The sequence below is a fragment of the Narcine bancroftii genome, chromosome 4, assembly GCF_036971445.1.
Source record: "Narcine bancroftii isolate sNarBan1 chromosome 4, sNarBan1.hap1, whole genome shotgun sequence".
NCBI classification, from domain to species: Eukaryota; Metazoa; Chordata; class Chondrichthyes; order Torpediniformes; family Narcinidae; genus Narcine; species Narcine bancroftii.
The window spans coordinates 239,839,948-239,863,603 of NC_091472.1; the positions used below are offsets into that span (position 1 = coordinate 239,839,948).

Below are 23,656 nucleotides of genomic sequence, written 5' to 3' on the forward strand. Positions count from 1 at the left end.
CCTCACATGAACTACTCCCTCCAGGACTCCCTTGTCCACTCATCCCTTTCTACTAATTCCTCTTTTGTTACCTCCCCTATGACCATGAGAAATGCCACACTCACACCCAACACCTCCTCTCACTGCCATTTAGGGCCCAAAATAGTCCTTCCCTTGTGAATCAGCAGGGGTAATTTCCTGCAACAAGTGCTCTGATTTGGCAGTTTCGCCATCGTAGAGACTGGAGGCAGACTAGGAGATTGTTTCCATTGAATACTTTCACTCTGTGCACTGCAATACCGGGATCCTCCAAGTTGATTCTTAAGATCAAATTAGAAGCACACCCTTTCATTGCTTTGTTTGTTCTTTTTCCCCCAAAGAAAAGGATATATTGACTTCAACCCAAGAGAGAATTTTAGCTCTTACTTTGTTGATAGCTAGATGAGCAATTTTAATGAAATGGTAAGATAACTCTCTACTCACTCTACTCAGTGGTTTTAAGCTTGGAAAAAATTAGATAGAACTGTAGCGGCCTGTGCCTCAGGCTGACACAGGAAATAGCCATTGAACGTGGCAACTGGCAAAGCATCTTGCAGGTTGAATTGCCCATTTCCATAGGCTGTTGGTAGAGCAGTGAAACTGGCGAATCACTGCCAGTAGATTGCGGGGGTGGGGGGGGGTGCCAATTAGAGCTAAGGCATCCAAGATAACCAATCAGCAGCCAGCCTTCCCAAGTCACGCTCTGGTGGTGATGTGGCCGAGCTAACTGTAAAATGAATAAACTCAGTGTGTGTGTGTGTCTTCTGTGGATTGGAGCGACAGCCTTCAGGCTATAATCGAGAACTATAACTACCATGTGGTCAGTACACTCGATCAGGTCACTGCAGCCCGCATCATCGACTTCCTCCAACAAACTCCAGAACAAGGAAGGTATGTGGTCATCAAAGAGCTGTTAACCAACACTTTTGGGCTAACAAAGCATAATTGGGCTGCCCAACTGTTGCATATCGATGGTTTGTGGGACAGGGCCCCTTCTGCCCTCATGAGCAACATACTCGCTCTCAACAATGGCCACACCTCCTGCCCGCTGTCTCAGCAGATCTTCCTGGAGAGGCTACCCGAGGACATCTGTCTACTCATCGCAGGCAAAGACTTCGATGACCCCAGGAAGGTGGCTGCCTAACCCTAATCCTAACCCTAACCCAAAGAGAGACACCTGCGCTCGCTCGAGCAGGTGACAGCACCTTGTCATCAGCGCCCGACCAGGAAGACCACCAACTGACCAGCTGCCACGCCCCATCGGTGAGCAGTACTGTTTCTATCACCGACAGTAGTGTTCCGTGGCCAATGGATGCCGCTCCCCCTGCACATTCCAGAGAAATGCCCAGGCTCGCTGTCGTTAATGGCTGCAACGACAGGCCAACTGCATAGCCTGCTACACAATCAAGTCTCCCTGCCGGGCCGACGTTTCTTGGTGGACAATAGGGCACAATATAGCATCATTCCCTTGACAAGCCTGGAAGCCTGCTGCGGCAAAGTGGGCCGGGAGCTCAGAGCAGTAAATGGCTCCAACTTCCGAACATTTAGCACGCTCACCGTTCCCCAATTCTTTGGGGACAGACAATTCACTTGTAAGTTTACAATGGCAGCATGCAACAACCATTACTGGGTACAGATTTCCTGCGGGCCAACTCACTCCTGGTGGATATTAAGGGGCGCCAGCTGGTGCACAGCCATACAATCCATTCACTCTCATTCAAGCGCACAAAACTCACCAGCCCCCACCTACACTTCGCCAGAACCCAAACTTGGCGTTGTGCGGTGCGCAGATAGTCCTTGGTCTCCCCTCTCCACATAGTCTCCAAGGCAGCAGGTAGTTGGAGACTGTACAGAGCTACCGCCGCCTCAATGAGGCTACCATACCAGACCATCTTGTGCCCCATTTCCAAGACTTCATCGCTAACGTGCAAGAGGCATGGATATTCTCAAAGGTGGAACTCATCAGGGGCTATCCCGGTATACCCAGAAGACATCCTAACAACCTCCATCACAACGCCCTTTGAATTTTGTCAGCATGCCTTTCGGGTTAAAAACGTGGCTCAGACTTTCCAGGGGCCAGGATCTGCATTTTGCCTTTGTCTACCTTGACGACAATTTAATCGCCAGCTACACCTGCACTGAGCACACCGCCCACTTAAAACAATAATTCTCCAGGCTGAGCGATTTTGGACTAACTATCAACCCGGCCAAGTGTCATTTTGGCAGAGACTATCGACTTCCTGGGCCTTCATATTGACCAACCTGGAGCCAGACTGTTACCCACTAAGGTAGATGTTATTCGCTCTTTCCCCATGCCATGAATGAAGGGACTACATGAGTTTGCAAATATGGTCAACTTCTATCTCCGCTTCATACCTGCAGCTGCCTGCACCATGAGACCATTCTTTCCCCTCATGGCAGGACCCAGTAAAATGATACAATGGAGGCTACTGAGGCCTTCTAGGCCACCAAAAACGCCCTAGCTAACGTCACTCTCCTCGTGCACCCGCGGACAGATGCCCCGACTGTGTCAATGACAGACACCTCCAGCACAGTGGGTCAGGGGTGCACTTGAGCAACTGGTGAATGGACAATGGAAACCGCTGGCCTTTTTCAGTAAACACCTCAGGCCACCAGAGCACAACTACAGAGCCTTTGATAGAGAACTATTAGTCTTACACCTGGCAATTCTGCACTTTCGTTACTTCCTGGAGGGCAGAGAGTTCAACATTTACACAGACCACAAACCTTCGCCTTCAGTAAGGTGTCAGATCTGTGGTCAGTCAGGCAACAGCAGCACCTGTCCTACATTTCAGAATTTACAATGGACATTGAACACAGCCGACAAAACCAACATGGTGACTGACACCCTATCCCATCTGACTATCTTGGTGGTGCACGACCCTATTCCTGACATCAACTACGTGGCTCTGGCTGATGCACAGCAAGCAGACCTTGACATTCCGGCATACAGTGACATTCAGTGCTTAATGGCTTACAACTGTTGGACATCCAGATCGCTCCCGGCAATTGCATACAGCTTTGGAACACCTTGATAGGTAAATCATGCCCTGTCATTCAGGCTGCATGGAAGAGAAGGGTTTTCAACTCTGTCCAAAATTTGGCTCACCACACCATCAGGAATACAGTCAAAATGGTGACGAACAGGTATATCTGGCTCAGCCTCTGCAAAGAAGTCACCCTGAGGGTCAGGACTTGTACTCCGTGCCAGTCATCCAAAATCCAGACTCGTATCAAAGCTCCATCACAGACATCGAGCCAGCATGTCGCCGCTTCAGCCAAATGCACATTGACATTATGAGGCCCCTATCCGTATCCAAAAGCGCACGTTATCTTCTTGCAATGATCGAATGATCGACCTGATGACCAGATGCCCAGAGGAAGTGCCACTGTCAGAGGCTTCCAAAGAAGCATGCACACAAGCACATTTTGGGGTCCCCAAAAACCTTACATTGGACAGGGGGCTCAATTCACTTCCAGTCTGGGACCGCCTTAGACCCCACTCTGGGTACCCATTTCCACCACACCACGGCGTATTACCCTCAGGTTAACGGGTAGTGAAGAGTCTTAATGACACGGCTTTAACTTTAACTCGCACGCCCATAACTGGGCTGACAAACTCCCTTGAGTCCTGTTAGGCATCTGCACTGCACCAATGGAGGATCAAGTTAGTCTACTGCGCACCCCTAGTTAAACTGGGTGAATTTGTGACAGCCCCTGAGGGCTCGAGGGAGCCCCCGGTGACCACACTGTCCCGACTACGTGAGCACCTAGGCACCCTGGCCCCCGCTAAACCTAGACTTCCACGGTCAACCCTACACTTGCATATCAAAGAACTTTACTGACTGTAACTATGTGTTTATTCTACAGTGGCCTTACGAAGGGCCATACCATGTCATTGGACACAACAACTCCAGCTGTGTTTTGGACCTTGGCAACAGAGAAGAGACTTTCACATTCGACCAGTTGAAACCAGCCTACTTGGACTTTGACCAGCCCATCACTCACCCGACCCCACAGCGCAAGGATTGGCCTCCTAAAAATGGTTCCCTGATCGCCAGTTCTTGGTTTGGGTGGGGGTATTGAGGAAGCCCGCGCCTCCGTGGTGATGCAGAAAATGGCCATCAAACGTAGCGACCGGCAAAGCATCGTGTGGGCTGAAATGCCCATTTCCATAGGCCACAAGAGAGCAGTGAAACTGACCAATTCCCATTGGTGGATCGCATGGGGCCCAATCAGAGCCCGAGCATCCAAGGTAACCAATCGGCAGCCGGCCCGCTCTAGCCACACCCTGGTGGTAACGTGGCTGAGCTGTCTATAAAAGGTAGGGCTGCCACTGAATAAACTCAGTGTTGAATGTACTCTACTGGTGTGTCTTTCTTCTCCTGCGGATTCGAGCTACAGCCTTAGGGCTATAACCTAGCTGTAGCCATAGTTACCTCACTACACATTAAAGACATTAAGTTTCAATTTGACAAGATGTGAGGCCCATTCATAGGTTATTATCAAAATTAGAAGATTTAAGTCTGGAAGCTTCGGAGTCTCTCTGTCTGGTGTCTGAAGGTTGTTATTCGATTCACATCTTTACATCCCTACAAATTAACTTTGGTTGGAAGGAGGGGTTAGATTAGTCAGAGGATTTTGTTTTTTTTTAAAAAGATTAACTAAACATGGGTTTAATACAGTTTATCATGCAACATATCATTACTTAAGATGGAATTTATCCTTTGTTTAAATAAGGGATTGTTAATTTTGTCTTATCTATTTTCTATCCAGAATTATACTGGGATATATTATGAGAAAGGGATAAACTGCTAAATTTATTTATAGACTCTGATGTTTTAAAAAAAGTCAAATAAACAATTTTGGATAGGATTTTGATTTATATTTTACATGTTTAATATGTGATATAAAAACTGCTGTTTGTTATTATTCGATGATTTTGTATGAAGGATTTATATATTAAACTCAATAAAATATTTTAATAAGGACATTTCACCATATTGTGGAGACTCTGCCTACATGAGACATTATTAAGTGAAATTGAAATAGGAATGGAAGTTGACAAGCTCATCAAGGGTGCAGGATGCAACATCAAAAAAGCCATCAATGTCATGGAGAAAAATTTGAGGAGCCTTGTCTCTGTACAGATTGTTCCACATACTATCCAAGATCCACAAATTCAATTGCCCTGGTAGAACCATGGTCTCCAATACACCTGCCCCATTGAACTGGTACCATCATACCTCCTCCATTTTGTTCCTTTTTATCCAGTCACTTTCCACCCAGATCCAGAATAACTCACATGCCTCCATCATTTCAATAACTTTGTTATGGGCCAGACCACCACATTTTTTACCATGTTCCTACACACATCCATCTCCCATAATGAAGGTCTCAAGGCTCTTTCTTACCCTCTTCTTTAATTATAACCAGTGCTCCTCCACCATCATCCTTCTCTGCCTAGCAGAACATGTACTCGCCCTCCATAACCTACTTTAGCTCAAGCCATTTTTACCAAAGATGTAGCTACAGGCACTTGCAAGGGTCCCAGCTCTGCTGCAAGCCTACACAGGCAAGGCTCCTCAACTATCAATTCTGCTGTCAACTTCCACCCTGACTTCAAGTTCACAAGTTCACATCTGTTAACTCTCTCCCCTTACTTGATCTCTTTGACTCCATTTTGGGAAACTAACTTTAGACAGACATCTTTTCAAAACCCACTAACTGCTACAGTCATCTTGACTGCACCTCTTCACACCGTCTTTTTATAGGATTCTATTCCTTTCTCTCATTTTTTCGTCCCGGTATCTGATCCCAGGATAAGGTCTTACTGCTTAAGAAAACATTGCCATCAATTCAGCATTACCTGTATCCACTCCATTACCCACACATATCCTCCCACTCCATTACCCACACATATGCCCCCCTTCCCTCCCACTCAAATGTATCAAGGATAAGATACCTCTTGTCCTACCAACCATCCTCTGCATCCAACATATTATATTCCACATTTTCTGCCACCTACAATGAGATCTACCACCAAACATTTTCCTCTCTACTCCCCCTGAAGAATTACTTCCTCCACTATTTGATCGTCCTTTCTCATCAATGATCGTCTTGGTACCTACTTCTGTGACCTCAAGAAATGCTGCACTTCCACTTACACCTCATCCCCTCACCACCATTTAGGACCCCAAACAGTCCTTGCAAGGGAAGCAACACTGGACAGACTGGGTGATGGCTTTGTTGAGCACCTTCATTCTGTCCACTGCCACTGCAAGAGCCTCCCAGTGGCCAGCCACTTTAATTCCACAGTCCAATGTCACACTGACCTATCTTTCCATAGCCACATATACTGCCAAGTTGAGGCCACCTGTAAATTGGAGGAACAACACCTATTCTGTCTCAGCACTCTCCAACGACAGGGCATTAATAATGACCTCCAATTTACGTCAAATCCATTCCTGGTCCCTCCATTTCCTTTTCTCCACCACACCACCCTCTTTCCTTTCTTCTCCTATCAGACAGTTAACCTTTTTCACTCTCAGCACTCTTCTCCATGGCTTCTCTTCTACACTCCTACCTGTACTTCTTACCTGTTAGCTAGTGTTCCCCCACTTTAAAAAAAAATTCAGGCTTCTTCCTGATGATTGACCCTCCTGATGAAAGACTCAGGCCCAAAATATTGACTGCCTTTTACTTTCTATGAATGCTGCAGGATTCGCTGAGTTTTTCCAACACATTTGTCCTCTCAAGTCAAAGCCAAAATAGCGTCAGAATTTACAGAGCAACATTCAAATATTCCAACAGCAATAGGCAAAGTTATGGTATCAAATGACGATATTACTGAGATGGACATCTCAACTTAGAATCAAAAAAATACAAAAGACAAGCCTTGTGCAATCTGCTATATCAGAGGTCAAGACCAAAAACAAAAGCTTAACTTCAATACTCAACCAAAATTGTTAAGATTCCCTCTTAACATGATGCAATAAAATCAATGACAAGTTACGCTTGTGCAATGATATAAAGTGGGCTGAGCATGGAATAAATCTTCATTCCAAACACTAATAATTACAAATAATAATAATAATCTTAACCATAACCAGATAACCATTTACGGAGCGGAAACAGGCCATGTTGGCCTTTCGAGTCCACACCGATTCACTGATTTACTGAATCCATTCCAGATTCCACTTCCACTTTTTGAGATCCACCTCCTTTAACTGCAAGCTCCTCCTCCTGGATGAATTCCAATAAGGTATGTTCCTCTTCTTCCTCAGTCATTGTAGGTCCTTTGGTTGAACGGCTGTGGGTCTGGACTCCCAACGCCGGCACCCCGACCTCTTTGGGACGCCGGCGTTCGTGCTCCCCCACAGCCCATACTTTATCTGTCTAAAATTTGTGATTTTTCATTTTCCTCCTTGTTTTGATTTTACTTCTTTAATGATCGTATATCAAGGTTTGATGTACAGAGGCATTCATTCAAAATATTTTCATACAATGTTCTTGTGCCCTGCAAGTTTCAACTGGGATTTATTAAGCAGTGTCCAGGAGCAATTAGAAGCCTATCATCCTGCTCCACAATATACTACTTCAATGTCATACTCCCAAGTCTCTCCCCAGATCTGTTGATGTATTGTGACTATTCATTCAGTATTCTGCATAACATTGATTGAAGCAAAGGTGACCAAAATAGCAAAGCCAAAACCAAACACATTCAAACCCTACAACGAATGATTACATCTTCAACTTGTGTCTGCTGTAAGGCAAACAATGTGTCACAAGAGCATTGCCCAACACCCATAAACAATAAGAGAAGCAAAAGAGAGCCCCTTCAGAAACAGTATCTGTGAATTCACCTTCAGCGCTCCTGCAGCCACACAGACCCAGTTCAAGCCATTGGCAACTGAGCTCCAAATCCAAATCTCTGATACAATCAGGAAGCCTTCAGCACCCGAGTCCCTTTGAGAGCCCTTCTTGCCCTCAGCCACCCCCTTGAATCCTGGTTCTGATACCTAGTTCTCTGAGCTAGTCTCCAGCAATCCATATCCTGTGCAAGTCCTTGGACCGCAGAGCCCCTCGTTCCGCTGCCATAATCACCTTCCCTGTAGGATTGCCTCCTATGCTTCTCCTTCTCAATGGGGAGCATTCTGCCCATTTCTGGTGGCCTACACCGGCCAGCTGTATTCCTGGAGTCTGCAGAAGAACATCGTCGGCTCCTTTAACAGGCCATTTAAAGCCTGTACAGACCCCATTGACATTAGGAACAGGCAGTAGGACCCTGCAGACCAGCACTGTGTCTCTGCTCCCCACTCTCCCAAGTCTGCACTAGCGGCAGTGTTGACAATACAGCAGCTCTGGCATCTTCATAGTTTTAAAAAATTTTTTCTTGATTTGAGTCAAGATGTCATTAGACGCCGACGTGAATTTAATCCAGTTAAAGATGTTTCATGGCGTAAAGGTTACAAATTTGCTTTTCGTTTCCCTGCTGTGTTAAAAGTGTTTAATGGAAACTATCAGTCTCAATTCTTTGAGAGTGAGCATGAAGCAATAGTTTTTGCTAATTCGCTACCAGATGTCAGAGGACAAAGAAGTCCACTATAATCTCCAAAAAGAAAATCTGACTGTCTTGGAAATGGGAAAAATGGCAGGTGAAAAGAACGGGAATGGAAAGAGTTCATCTACTCTTGAAATGAGTTCACCATCTGGACTGGAATCTGAAGGCTGATTTTTTTTTTGTAATGTTAATATTTTTGATTGGCTGGCTGGGGAGGAGGGGATTGCACTGATTTCTTTGTTAGTCATCAGCCACTAGTGGGTAATCCACATCCAGTTTTTTTTAGGGAGTTACTACCTTTTGGTAGTTTTTTTGGGGTTTTTTTGTTGTTTTTTTTTCTTATTAACGAATATTACTTTTATTTGGAGGGCCTATATATTTTAATTTGGGGGTCCTATATATAACAATTTTTTTTGTTATTAATTTTGTGATTATTTTTGGTATTTAGTAATTGTATTAGATATGTCAAATTTGAAATTTGCTACTTTTAATGTTCAGGGATTAAACAACCCGATCAAGCGCAAGAGAGTTTTGGCATATATCAAAAAGATGAAAATTAATATTGCTTTTTTGCAGGAGACACATTTGAATGAAAAAGGAAGTAATAAATTGAAGAGGAACTGGATTGGATGTTTATTTTTCTTCATTTAACTCTAAAGCTAAGGGAGTAGCAATTTTGACACATAAAAATTTACCTTTTGAATTACAATCAATGGAAATGAATGCAGGACGTATTCTTAAATTGAATTGTAAGATTTTTTATGAATTTTGGACTTTACTCAACATTTATGCACCGAATGTGGATGATGAAGCATTTATTTCGGATGCATTTTTGCTTCTGGGACAAGCTAATGAAAATGTTCTGGTTGGAGGAGATTTTAACTGTGTTTTGGAACTTTTATTAGATAAATCTCCAAAAAATGTTAAAAAATCTAAATTGGCAATTCAAATTCAAGCTTTGATGAAAGGTTTTAATTTAGTGGATATTTGGCGATGTCTCAACCCAACAAAGAAGGATTTTTCTTTTTATTCATTTAGACATGAATCTTTTTCTAGAATTGATTTTTTTTTAGTATCGGCACATTTACAGCGGAAAATACTTCAAGCAGAATATAAAAGTCGGGTAATTTCAGATCATTCTTTGTTGTATTTTACTTATGAAAGTTCTGAAAAAGTTCGTGCAGCTTCTCATTGGAGATTCAATACGATGTTATTTAAAAAAGCGGAATTTATTGAATTTTTTAAAAAACAAATCAATCTCTTCTTGGAAGAAAATGTTAATTCCGTTCAGAGTAAATTTATATTGTGGGATACCATGAAAGCTTACTTGAGAGGTCAAATAATTAGTTATACTTGTAAGGTTAAAAATAATTATTTGACCAAGAGTTTTGAATTAGAGAAACAGATTGATGAATTAGAAAAGGAATTTCAGAAGATAGAGTTGTCTAGATTGAGATTGAAATACAATACGTTGCAATCTTATCAATTTGAATGCTTGATTAATAGATCTAAACAACGGTATTATGAATGGGGTGAGAAAGCAAACAAGGTACTTGCTTGGCAGTTAAAGAAAGAACAGGTATCAAGGGTTATTAATGCAGTTAGACGAAATTCGATTGTTACTTACAAACCTCGTGAGATTAACGATGAGTTCTACTCATTTTATAAGAAATTATATACTTCAGAGGAAAAACAGGAGAGCGGATCGATTGACTCCTTTTTATCGATGTTGAAATTACCGGTATTAGAAGATATATTGGAGCTGGAGGCTCCTTTTACTGATTTAGAAATTAAATTGGCTCTGTTGGAAATGCCGAATGGAAAATCACCTGGTTATGACGGGTTTTCAGTTGAATTTTAGAAGGTATATTATGATGATTTATCTACAGTGTTTGGAGATGTGTTACGACAGATTAATGAACATTATGATTTACCTGAATCATGCTCTAGTGCCTTAATTACTGTAATACCTAAGAAGGATAGAGATCCGTTGAAGGTGTCTTCATATAGACCAATTTCTTTGTTAAATGTAGACTATAAAATAATAGGTAAAGTATTAGCAAATCGATTGGCTAAATTTTTACCTAAGTTGATCAAACAGGTTTCATAAAGAATAGATATGCTTCAGATAATATTCTTAGAGTGATTAGTTTGATTAATAAATATCGACAGTGCCCTGACCATCTGATGGTGATATCTCTCGATGCAGAAAAGGCTTTTGATAGAGTTGAGTGAAACTTTTTATTTAAAGTTTTAGAGAAATTTAAGTTTGGTCCTTCTCTTATTTGTTGGTTGGATTAAACCAATAGCCAGGGTACTGACAAATGGTCAGATCTCGGAACCTTTTAAATTAACTCGTTTAACTCGACAAGGTTGTCCTTTGTCTCCAGTTTTGTTTGCGTTAGTAATTGAACCTTTAGCACAGCTGATACGACAAAATACACAGATACAAGGTATGAGAGTTTTAGATCAGGAGTATAAAATTAATCTATTTGCTGACGATGTACTGGTGTATTTAACAAATCCAGCTGTCACTTTTACACTTGAAGGAGTGTTTAACACAATATGGATCTTTGTCTGGATATAAAGTTAATTGGGAAAAAATTTTACTGATAGGTGAAGGAGATAATTCAGTTTATATGAATATTAATTTGAAGTGGACTGATCGAATTAAATATTTGGGTATAAATGTGGATGTTGATTATCAATCTTTATATAAATTAAATTATGTACCATTAATGAAAAAGATCAAAGCTGATTTGATTAAGTGGAAGGATCTTCCTATAAATTTAATTGGAAGAATAAATACAATACAAAAAAACTAACTTGCTTTACTTACTTGCATACATTCCAGACTACGCTATTAGATTTCTTTCTTTGCTTTTCATACCTTGAACAAATTGTCCACTCATAAGCTGCTCTCCCATACTTGCGCTTTTTATGGAAAAATTCTCATGGAAATTCAGATGACAGGCTTGAGATGTAGGTGCACATATTGAAGGAGGTTTGCAATTTTCTAATGGAATTTTTACAGCTTGGTTAAAGGTGTCAATGACACTCTTAATGCCACTGGCCTGGTATGTTTCAACTCCAAAATTTTGAGAGGTTCCTGATGGTAATATAGTATTTCTGGAAGCAAATAGACAACCGTAATTACATTTTGTTTTCCATTATTTTTAAAAACATTTTCCTCATTTCTTTTCATTGTCTAATCACAAGAGTGGAAATAGGCTATTCAGCCCTTCAAGTCAACCCAACAATTCCATCATAATTGATTTACTATCCTTTTAACTGGATTCTCCTGCCTTCTCCCTATATTCCTTCCGAATGAAGAATCTTTCCAACTCCATCTTAAACGTACCTAATGACTGACTCCACAACTTCCTACAGTAATGAATTCCACAGAATCACCACCCTCTGTTCTGAAGGGATGTTTTTTGTATTCTGAAGCTGTGGCCTCTGATCCCAGACTCTCCCACCATTAGAAACATCACCTCCACATCCACTCAGTCCAGGTCTTTAAGTATTTGATAGGTTTCAATGAGATTTCACATTAACCCCCCCCACTCAGTTTTCTAAGCTCCAGCAAATCCCAGAGCCATCAAATGCTCCTATAATGATAATCCTTTGATTCCAGGGATCATTTTAGTGAACCTCCTCTGAGCTCTCTTCAATGCCAACACATCCTTCCTCAGATAAACTACTTGAAGTGCCATCTAACCAAAACCTCAACAATTTTTTTTGGAAAATTTTACGCACAATATAGATCATTCTTCCCCTTTTACAGAGCACTTTGTATCGAGTCTTTTTTCTTCCCTTCCCTACTGTAATGGAGTATCTCTCTCTCTCTATCTATTGGGAGGAATTTTGTTGGTTATATACATACTGAAGATTATTTTAGAAATCTTTTTGGGAGGGTGAAGAAGGCAAATGCAATGTTGGCATTTATTTCAAGGGATACCAATGGCATCATGAAGAAAGCCTCTACTTCCTCAGGAGTTTACGGAGGAGCTAGTGGAGTTGTTCAAGTGAACCGGTACGGACTTGAATTTTATTTGAAATACTGAAGAATTCATATTCAGGAAAATTGCAAAAAACTATGGAGAATTTTATGCACATTTCGCAAGTAGGTGCTAATTGAAATGAGTTCATGAAATGAATAGCCATTGTTTTGGAGGCGACAAACTGGCTGTTTGCAAGTATCTACAGTGTGCTCACAGAAAGGTCACTCCTGGATTTTGTTTATCTAAGACAATAGCTTGACCAAGATAAGAGAACTCCTGTGGTTTGCTGAAGAAAGTGGGTTTTTTTTGCATGGCCTTTCTGGCAATCGGGGTGGGGGGGGGGGGGGGAGAGAAAGAGAGAGAGAGAGAGAGGGGGAAGTTGAAGAAGCTTTCTCAGCTAGTGTGTGTGACACTGAAAGCAGCTGAACAGTGCAAGCCAAGAAACTTGTTGAAACAGAAAGCTCCAGAGCAGTGGATGGCTGAAACTGCTATCTGTCTGATGTTTCTCTTGGAATAAGTGGAACAGAAAGGAACTCTGTGATAGCCTGAAAGAAAGAGTTTGTCATCTGGAGAACCCTGATGGGGCAAGTTTCATCAGTGAGACATTGAGGTGACTAATGGTGGTACCTCAGTTTTGGAAATCCTGGAACAGCAAATCTCTCTCCGCAAACCCTACAAGAACCTTCCTGAGCAGTAAACATTTATTTTTCGAGCACCAAAGCCTGGTGAACTTTATACATGTTAAATTCTGTGAACAGTATAAGGATTGCCTGCATCCAGAGAACTTGGAAGAAGGAGAAGTGAGATTGAACTGTGAACCAAAGAACTTTTCTTAAATTTACACACATTACATACACGTGCACTTAGAATTAGAAAGGGGTTAATTTGGGTTAGTTAAGTATAGAGATAAGTTAAAGTTTGTTTCTATTTTCATGTTTAAAGTTGATTAAAAATAACTTTTGTTTTAAAAACTACTTGTCTTGGTGAATGTCTATTGCTGCTGGGTTTTGAGGACCTTTGGTCTCGTCACACTACTCCCCACCTGCCATCCTCCCTCCCACCCAAATTAACAAAAACAAACATACATTAATTACTGAAAATAACAATACAAATACATTAAAACAACAAAACAAAATATAGCCTCAACATTACATCCCTCTCAAATTGAATGCTAGAATTGGATTTACCTACCAACTCTACATGCAAGCTAAGCTTTTAGGGAATCTTGCACGAGGCCGCCTAAATTCCCCTACAACTCTAATTTCTAATCTGGTTGCCCATTTAGATCATCTATGCCTTTATTGCTTCCACCAAAGTGCATGATCATACACCTCTCTATACTGGATTCCATTTACCATTCCTTACTCCTAAACTCCAAGTCCTTCTGCAGACTCAGTGCTTCCTCAACACTACATGCCTTCTTCTTATCTTTGTATGGTTCACAAACTCGGCGATCCAAATCAATGACATACAACATTTTTAAAAAATCATTCGCGACACCAAGCCCTGTGGAACACCATAGTCAACAAGGAAATGTGCATTGTATCCTCATTCTCTACCTCCTGTAAGTTAGCCAATCTTCTATCCATACCAATATCTTTCTTGTAATACCATGAGCTCTTATCATGCACAACACATTGTCAAACGTCTTCTGAAAATCCAAGTAAAAAACATTCACTGACTCTTCTTTGTCTGTCCTTCTGGTTATTCCCTCAAACAATTCCAATAGATTACAAATCAGAAATGAGGAAGAATTACTTTAACTTTAAACTAGCAGTTCATTTGGACAAATTTGTTGATATGAAGATGAGATTTATTCTTTTCTCTCCCCCCCACCCACTCTAAATATTAATCACATCAACAAAGGAACAAATGAGAGATGGTTCCACGTGATTAAACTGTAAAGATTGGCATTTGGACAAATCTGCAAATAGTTTGGAATCCATTCACTGCAATGACCCAGAAGTTGTAGATCTCAGCGATCAATTTTGAGAAAATCTGGGCTGCCAACAAGAATGAGTTGATCTGAAATTTAGCAACTAGCTAAATGCTGAGCATTGGAATGGACACAAGAGCAATCTTCAAAGCATCTTGGTATGTTATTACCAAAACTAAAATTAAAAACCAATATCAAGAATCACTTTTTTTTTAAAAAAAAGGTAACATTTAAAATATTTTTTAATTTTGAAATTTCAAACAAATGGCAAAGAAATTTTGAATTACCGTATTTTAGTTGTGTTTACTAAACTCCAATCTCTCAAATTCTGTTCCAAATCTTGAAACAGTAGCTAATTCACGTAACAATCATAATGGTTATTCACAACTTTGAAGAAACTAGTGGTATTAATTACTTACAGGCTGGAGTTGCAGCCATGACTTGCAGAACTGGTTCTTTCAAACATACCATTCCACTGATGTTCTTGAAACTACATTGAGAAGAGCAAATATTTCAAATGGACTAATTACATACACCCATGATCAGACCAATATTCACAAAATATTGTGTTAAGATTTTAGAAAGTCTATATATTGTTGCGTGCAAGACAGGTCTCTAACACAACACAAAATACAACAAAAGCCAAACAGATGCCACAGGTCGCCAAACAGATGCCTCAGGTCACCGTCATAAAATATTTTCATATCAGATACACCAAATTGGAATCGAATTAACACTGAAAATAGCAACAAAAAGACAAGATGATGTTAAATTGTGCCTAGCAGGTACACAATTGGCAAATGACTCTCATTATAAACAACACCTATAGAGAAAATCCTTACATCACATTCACAGGTACTGATTGCAGTTGACAAGCAACTTGCAGCATCCGAGAAACAGCTTTTTATCTTCATCAAGAGTTCTTCCAATTTTGAAATTTTAGCATTCTATTTCACAAAAGAAATAATACCAAGGTTACAAAAGCAGTCTTGAACTACATATTACATCCAAACTGAAATTTAAAATAATTGTATTTTCATAACCACCCCTCCTTCCCCCCCCCCCCCACAATGTCAAGACTTAACCATTTGTCCAAATGTGTAAACATCAATCTTTAATAGTCCCTTACCTTCCCTGGCCTCCCTCCCACCATTTACAGTGCCTTTTCATAGCACGTGAACATATCCATTGCAAAATTAGCCTTTTAATCTCGTGTACTATGAACTTTTAAGCTTAAAATTAACATACGAGGATCCAGATAAATATGAATTATCTAAGTGGGAATAAGAATCTCAAGGTTCCCAAAATTGTTTTAAGATGGTATGTAAAAATCCAACGGACAATATCTGTAAATTCATTAACTTAATCCATGCAGTACAAGGAAATAAGATGCCAAAAGTGGTGGTTGCTTTAGATGCAGAGAAAACCTTTGACAGGGTAGAATGGAACTATTTATTCAAAGTACTACAGAGGTTCAACCTACCAGAGAAATATATTAACTGGATTAAAGCATTATATATAAGGGACCATTGGCGAAGGTGACAGTAAATGGATATATAATCGAATCAATTTAAATTAAGCAGGTCAACTAGGCAGGGATGTCCACTATCTCCCTTACTGTTCGCTTTAGCTATAGAAGAACTGATAAGAACAGAAAATAAAATCAGTCTATTTGCAGATGACATCATAGTATATTTAACAGAACCAGAATTATCAATAAAAGAATTACATAAGAAATTGAAGGAATATGGAGAAATATCGGGGTACAAGATCAACACAAATAAAAGTGAAGCGCTGCCAATAAATAATGCGGATTTCACAAAGTTTAAGAAAGAATCACCATTTAAATGACAAACACAAGCAATCCAATACCAAGGTATTAGACTAGATAATAATCTAGGCCATCTATACAAATTAAATTATCAGCCATTAATAAAGAAATTACAAGATGACAGAATATTGGAAAGATTTACCATTAATACTGATAGGAAGGGTAAATGGCATTAAAATGAATATCTTCCCAAGGATACAATACCTATTTCAATCGTTACCAATTCCCTTACCAGAGAAATTCTTCAACGAACTAAAGAAAATAATAAGGAAATTCTTATGGAAAGGGGGGAAACAGAGGATAGCGCTAGATAAATTAACAGAATGGTACAAACAAGGGGGCTTACAGCTAGCAAACTTTAAGAATTATTATAGAGCAGCACAATTAAGATATCTATTAGATTTTTATCAAACAAGGGAAAAGCCATATTGGACCAGGTTAGAGCTAGATAAAATATGGGAGAAGGTACCAGAACAGATACGTTACAAGTGGGATGAAAAACTGGTGCAATATAGAAGTTCACCAGTACTGCACCATCTGCTCAACATTTGGAAGAAGATTCACGTAGAAAGGAAAAAAAACCAAATTACCAACTACCAAAATTATTATTGACGCAAAATCAACTAATCCCTTTCACAATAGACAACCTTTCCTTTAGAGAATGGGAGAGAAAAGGGAATAAAAGAAGAGAAAATTGTTTTTTAGGAAATAATTTATTAACATTTGAACAAATGAAGTACAGATATGGAATAACTCGGTTCAATGTTTGCATACCACCAACTGAAAACCTACTTAAAGGACAAGTTGGGGATTGGGGGGCGTGGCAAGATGGCGTAAGGAACAGACGTGCCTTCCAGTCCTCTCCTAACTCTTTGTTATTGTTTTGTCTATAAATGTCTGTTAAAACTTTTTAAAAGCTTAGAAATAGTTAGAGGTGTTGAATCAGTTTTTAATGGTACAACTGCTGAGAAGAAGTAAAAAAAAACGGCAACAGATCATTAAGAAACTGCATTTCCCAAGGTTATCTGAGCCTACTTGTTTACAAGAAGCCAGGACTCAGCGTGGAATGGATCCAGGAAGAGAGATACAAGATTCGGCAATGGAGCTCTGTTCTTTATTGGCAGGGCTCTTTAAAGATGGCGCCCGGTAGCCCTTGGAACAAAGGGCTAGCCAGGCACGTGCGCGTGAATCAACGCCTGCTGAGCGGTGTCAGTGAATCTTTGACAGCTATAACAGCTGGGACGCTGCCAGCTGAAGACCCGACTCTGAAAAGACGCTTACCGATTGATGTAGCGGTGGCGCTGCAAAATGCACCACCAGTAATGAAGACTTCAACAGACATCAATGTAATGAAGGCATTTGACATAATATGGGTTAAGGATAACCCTGGCCATCAGCCTCCAGATACTGCTGAGGAGGTTGTGGCAGGGGTTTCCACACGCAGTCATACTGTAACAAAAGCAGTTAAACCAAAGGAAGGAATAGAAGACCCTTTGGCTATACAGAAACAGCAAGATTCTACTGTGCCTGAATCTATTCCAGTAGATATGCTTATTAAGAATCTTGAATCTAAGTTATCCTCTACAATAAAAGAAATAGGTAAGGCTTTAGTTCAAGTTAATACAAAGCTTAATACTTTGGTGGACATTAATACCCAACAGATGGTTGATTATGGAGCTTTTGAGCTTGAAACGAGCGAAAGACTTGATGTTTGTGACCAAGGCATAGTCGAGGTACGAGATCAAATACAAGATGTAAATGAAACAATTGAAATTTTACAAATTCAGAATAAAAATTTAGCGAAAAAGGTTGATTATTTGGAGAATCAATCTAGACATCAGATCCAAGAAAATTCTTCACTGAATGGATTCCACAAGTGTTAGGACAAGATAAGTTTCCGGAAGGCTTAATATTGGAACGTGCCCATAGAGCTTTGAGAAGAAAGCCTTTTCCAGGACAAAATCCAAGACCTGTTTTGGTTCGTTGTTTAAATTATTATGATAGAGAGACAATTTTGCGTGTGGCTATAAGAAACGCACAACAAAGAAGATCTCCCTTGATGGTTCAGAACAATCGTGTTTTTTTTTTATCCGGATTTGAGTCAAGAAGTTATGTCTCAACGACGTGAATTTAATCCTGTGAAAGAAGTGTTTGGAAAAAAGGATATAAAGCAACATTTAGATACCCTGCAGTATTGAAGATTTTTCAAGATGGCTATCAACAAAAATTTTTTGATAATCCTAAGGAAGCTATGGACTTTGCTCAATTATTGCCAATTACGCAATTTCAGGAAAGATGTAGTCCACCACGGTCTCCAAGGAGAGTGGAGATGCAAGATGGGAACCGAATTCCAAGAAGAAATGGAAACAATGGTGATCGGAATGATAAAGTTGATTAAAAAATTTTTTTTCTGAGAAGATTTCAGATAATGATGATAGTTTAATGTGAAACGGGAGTTGGGAGAGGGAGCTGGGCGGGCATCATTTTCCAGAAGTCATCAGCTACGTGTGAGTTATCTCACACCCAATACCTTGTGGGAGTTACCGCATTGAGCGGTTGAGACAGGAGGAGGTGGTTGCAACCTCCTACCTGTTTTTTTTCCAATCAATTTTTGGATTAAGGAGTGAAGTTTTTTTTAATTAGTATCTTTAATTTTTTTTTCTCTCTTTTTGTAGTTTTAGGAGGGGATAAGGGAAGGGGGTGTTTTTCTTTTTTTTCTTTTCTTTTTTTCTCCTTCTCTTTTTCTTTGTGTTATTGTAAGTAATGTCTAAACTTAAATTTGCCTCTCTTAATGTTCAGGGTTTAAATAATCCTATTAAGCATAAGAAAGTACTTGCTAACTTAAAAATTAAAAGTTGATGTGGCTTTTTTGCAGGAAACTCATTTAACAGATAAGGAACATTTGAAACTTAAATGTGAATGGGTTGGACAAGTTTTCTATTCTTCATTTAATTCAAAGGCGAAAGGAGTGGCAATTCTGGTGCACAAGAATTTACCATTTCAGTTACAGAATGAAGAGAAAAATATTGGAAGATTATTAAAACTGAATTGTACAATTCTTAATGAGGCTTGGACTCTGCTTGATGTTTATGCTCCAAATGTTGAAGATACAGCTTTTATTGTAGATGTGTCTTTATTACTTGGACAAACAAATTCTAATGTGATGATTGGGGGAGATTTAAATGTGGTATTGGAGCCTTTATTGGACAAGTATCCAAGGGTAATTAAGAAATCTAAGATGGCAGTACAAGTGACTAATATGATGAAAGATTTGAATTTAGTTGATATCTGGCGAAGACTTAATCCTACAGAGAAAGATTTTTCTTTTTATTCTTCACGTCATAATTCCTTTTCAAGAATTGATTATTTTTTAATTTCAACTCATTTGCAGGATAAGATTATATCTGTGGATTATAAGGCAAGGTTGGTCTCAGATCATTCATTATTATTATTAGAATATCAGAGTTCACAAGATGTTCAGAGAACCCCAAGATGGAGATTTAACACCACGCTGCTGAAGATCCAGCTGCGCTGGATGGGTCACGTCTCCAGAATGGAGGACCATCGCCTTCCCAAGATCGTATTATATGGCGAGCTCTCCACTGGCCACCGTGACAGAGGTGCACCAAAGAAAAGGTACAAGGACTGCCTAAAGAAATCTCTTGGTGCCTGCCACATTGACCACCGCCAGTGGGCTGATAACGCCTCAAACCGTGCATCTTGGCGCCTCACAGTTTGGCGGGCAGCAACCTCCTTTGAAGAAGACCGCAGAGCCCACCTCACTGACAAAAGGCAAAGGAGGAAAAACCCAACACCCAACCCCAACCAACCAATTTTCCCTTGCAACCGCTGCAATCGTGTCTGCCTGTCCCGCATCGGACTGGTCAGCCACAAACGAGCCTGCAGCTGACGTGGACTTTTTACCCCCTCCATAAATCTTCGTCCGCGAAGCCAAGCCAAAGAAAGAAGAGATTACAAAAACCAGAATTTATTAGTTATTTAAAAAAACAAATTGAGGATTTTATTAGTAATAATGTCAACTCTGTTTCTAGTCATTTTGTTTTATGGGACGCAATGAAAGCTTTTTTGAGATCAAATTATTAGCTATGCATCTAAAGTAAAGAAAGAGAGAATTAGAGAGATTAAAGATTTAGAGAAAAAGATAACTGTTAGTGAAAAAGAATTTCAAAAAAATGCTACTGAAATGCAAAAGAACCAGTTAACTAATTTAAAATTAAAGTATAATGAATTACAAACATATCGATTTGAAAGTTTAATGAATCGAACTAAACAAGTTTTATGAATGGGGAGAGAAAGCTCAAAGTTTTATCATGGCAGTTAAAAAAAGAGCAATTATCCAGGATTATACCAGTAATTAGAAAAAAAATCGGGCATTACTTTTAGACAAAAAGAAATTAATGAGGAATTTTGCAATGTTAATAAAAAATTATATACGTCTGAGTGTAAAGATGTAAGTGAAGATGCAATAGATTCTGTTTTGAAAAATATTAATTTGCTACAGCTGAATCAAGAAGATAGACAAGAGTTGGCTAAATCTTTTACAGAGAATGAAATTGAAATGGCTATAAGAGATATGCCAAATGGAAAGGCACCCGGTGAAGATGGGTTCTCTATAGAATTTTATAAAACTTTTTATGTTGATATATCTTCTATTTATAAGAATGTAATACAGCAAATTTATAAAACTTTTCAATTACCTGAATCTTGTTCTAATGCAATTACGGTTATACCAAAATAAGATAAAGATCCTTTACAGGTTTCTTCTTATCGACCAATATCGTTGTTAAATGTAGATTATAAAATTGTAGCTAAAGTTATGGCTAATAGATTGGCTCAATATTTACCTAAAATAATACATAAAGACCAAACAGGATTTATAAAAAAGATATGCATCTGATAATATTTTGCGACTAATTACTTTGATAAATAAATTTAAATCTCAAATGAATTATCCAATAGTGGTTTCATTAGATGCAGAAAAGGCTTTTCATAAAGTACTTGAGAAATTTTGTTTTTGTTCTTCGTTTATTGGATTGATAAAGGCTTTATATAATAGTCCGAAGGCTAGAGTTGCTACTAATGGACAGATCTCAGAATCTTTTGATTTAACAAGGTCTACTAGACAAGGATGTCCATTATCACCTGCTTTATTTGCTATAGTTATTGAACCTTTGGCATAGTTAATACGTCAAAATGAAAATGTTAAGGGCATGAGAGTTTTGAATGAGGAATATAAGATTAATTTATTTGCAGATGATGTTTTATTATACCTGGTGGACCCTGATATTTCTTTACCAGCAATTCAAGAATCTTGAGAAAATTATGGTCAATTATCTGGCTATAAGGTAAATTGGAAAAAAAGTGAAATTTTGTCAATTTGTAAAGATGATTATTCGATTTATAAAAATATTATGAAATTGAAGTGGACAAAACAAATTAAATATTTGGGAATTAATGTCAATACAGAATATCAAGATTTATATTCAATTAATTACCTTCCCTTAATAAAAAAGATTAAACTAGACTTGATTAGGTGGAAGGACTTACCTTTAGGTTTATTGGGGAGGATTAATACTATAAAAATGAATATTTTTCCTCGGATGCAATATTTATTTCAATCAATTCCTTATTTTTTTAAAAAAAGTTTTTTTAAGGATTTATACAAAGCAGTTAGAGAATTTTTATGGAAGGGAAAATTTCCGAGGGTAGAATGAAAAAATTGATGTGGGACTTTCAATTTGGAGGTTTGAGATTACCCAATTTTCAATATTATTATGAGGCAGCTCAATTTAAATTTCTTAGTGCATTAATGAATATGGAGGATCCGCCCAGTTGGGCAAAGATAGAACCGGCAGTTATTTTAGAAAAATCTCCACATGAATTTTTGTTTTGATGGAATAAAAATTTGTTACGAACTTATGATGTACCAATATTGAAACATTTATTGAAACTATGGACGAGTAAACTTGATAAAATGGGGCTTAAAAATAAATGGTCTGTGCGATTGCCATTATATAATAATCAACGTTCCTTTTACGGTCTCCAATATCACTTTGAAACAATGGGAAAGGAAAGGAATAAAAAACTTATCTGATTGTTTTTTTGAAGGACATTTTTGTTCTTTTGAGGAATTACAAAGGAAATTTGGTATTAGTGAAAATTCTGCACTTGTGTACTATCAGTTAAGATCATTTGTAAAACAGATATGTGGTCGGCAAATGACTTTATTGCCCGAAACTAGCTTTGAGAAATATGTACTTTCAATATCAGAAAAGGGGTATATATCTGATTTGTATTGTATTTTACAAGAAAATGAAAGTAAGAAAGATTGGGACAAAGATAAGTTGAAATGGGAAAAAGATTTAGGTTCTACAATAGCTGAAGAAGCTTGGATGGAAATTTGTCAAAACAGTATTCGGAAATTGATTAATGCTAGATTAGCGATGATTAATTATAATTTTATACATCAATTATATTTAACACCAGAAAAATTAAAAAAACTTGGTCTTAGTAAGTCAGATTGTTGTTTTCGTTGTGACCAGACAGCTAGTACTTTTTTACATACTGTCTGGTCCTGTGACCGATTGCAACAGTTTTGGAAAGGTATTCGATCTATATTTAATAGATTATATAATATTTGTGTTGTAGTAGATCCTGATATATTTTTATTAGGGAATATGCAATCATTAATTGATTCAGGATTAAATGATTATCAGATTTCTTTTATCTATTTAGCTTTAGCAGTGGTCAAGAAATGTATAGCGTCTACTTGGAAAGATAGAAATATACTAACTTTGGATAGGTGGTATTTAGAGATGAAGTCTTGTTTAATTATGGAAAGGATATCTTTTTCAATTCAAGATAAGATGTCTTTTTATAAGTTGAAGTGGACTCCATTTGTTAAGTATATGCAATTAAGTTTGATTTAAGTATGTTCTTAAATGTGATATTTTAGATCTGATAAATCTTTTTTTATTATTATTTTTATTTGTCATATTTTTCTTTTAATACATAATATTATTAGTTTTACTAATTCTTCACTCTTTATTTTGGGGGAGGGGAAGGGTGGTTTTTTTATATATATAGATTTTTAGTTCTTGTATATGTAGTGGGGGGCTAGGTTGAATTAAGTTAGGTTATTAATGTTGTATTGTAATTATATTATTTTATTTTATATCTTTTCTTTAAATGTAATTTTTCTTTTTATTCCTGTGATAAAACCTTTAAATAAAGTTTAAAAAAAAAGGACAAATTGGGAAGCA

At 38.5% G+C, this 23,656-nt stretch overlaps 1 protein-coding gene across 10 annotated transcripts in view; it reads right to left on the minus strand.

The window, feature by feature from the left end:
- Nucleotides 1-23,656, minus strand: part of LOC138761760 (shugoshin 2-like) — a 45,447-nt gene that overhangs the window by 9,567 nt on the left and 12,224 nt on the right. For 7 of the 10 annotated variants that reach the window (XR_011356497.1, XM_069934453.1, XM_069934455.1 and 4 more), the window contains exons 5-7: nucleotides 15,385-15,489; nucleotides 14,962-15,032; nucleotides 11,493-11,731 (exon numbers count right to left, since the gene is read on the minus strand). Coding sequence is in view for 9 of the 10 variants with exons in the window: in XM_069934453.1 (XP_069790554.1) it covers nucleotides 11,493-11,731; nucleotides 14,962-15,032; nucleotides 15,385-15,489 (415 nt within the window). In the remaining variant the exon portion in view is untranslated. Of the gene's footprint in view, nucleotides 1-11,492; nucleotides 11,732-14,961; nucleotides 15,033-15,384; nucleotides 15,490-16,025; nucleotides 16,184-21,091; nucleotides 21,239-23,656 lie in introns of all 10 variants that reach the window. The other 3 variants (XM_069934459.1, XM_069934460.1, XM_069934461.1) reach the window with 3 other exon arrangements.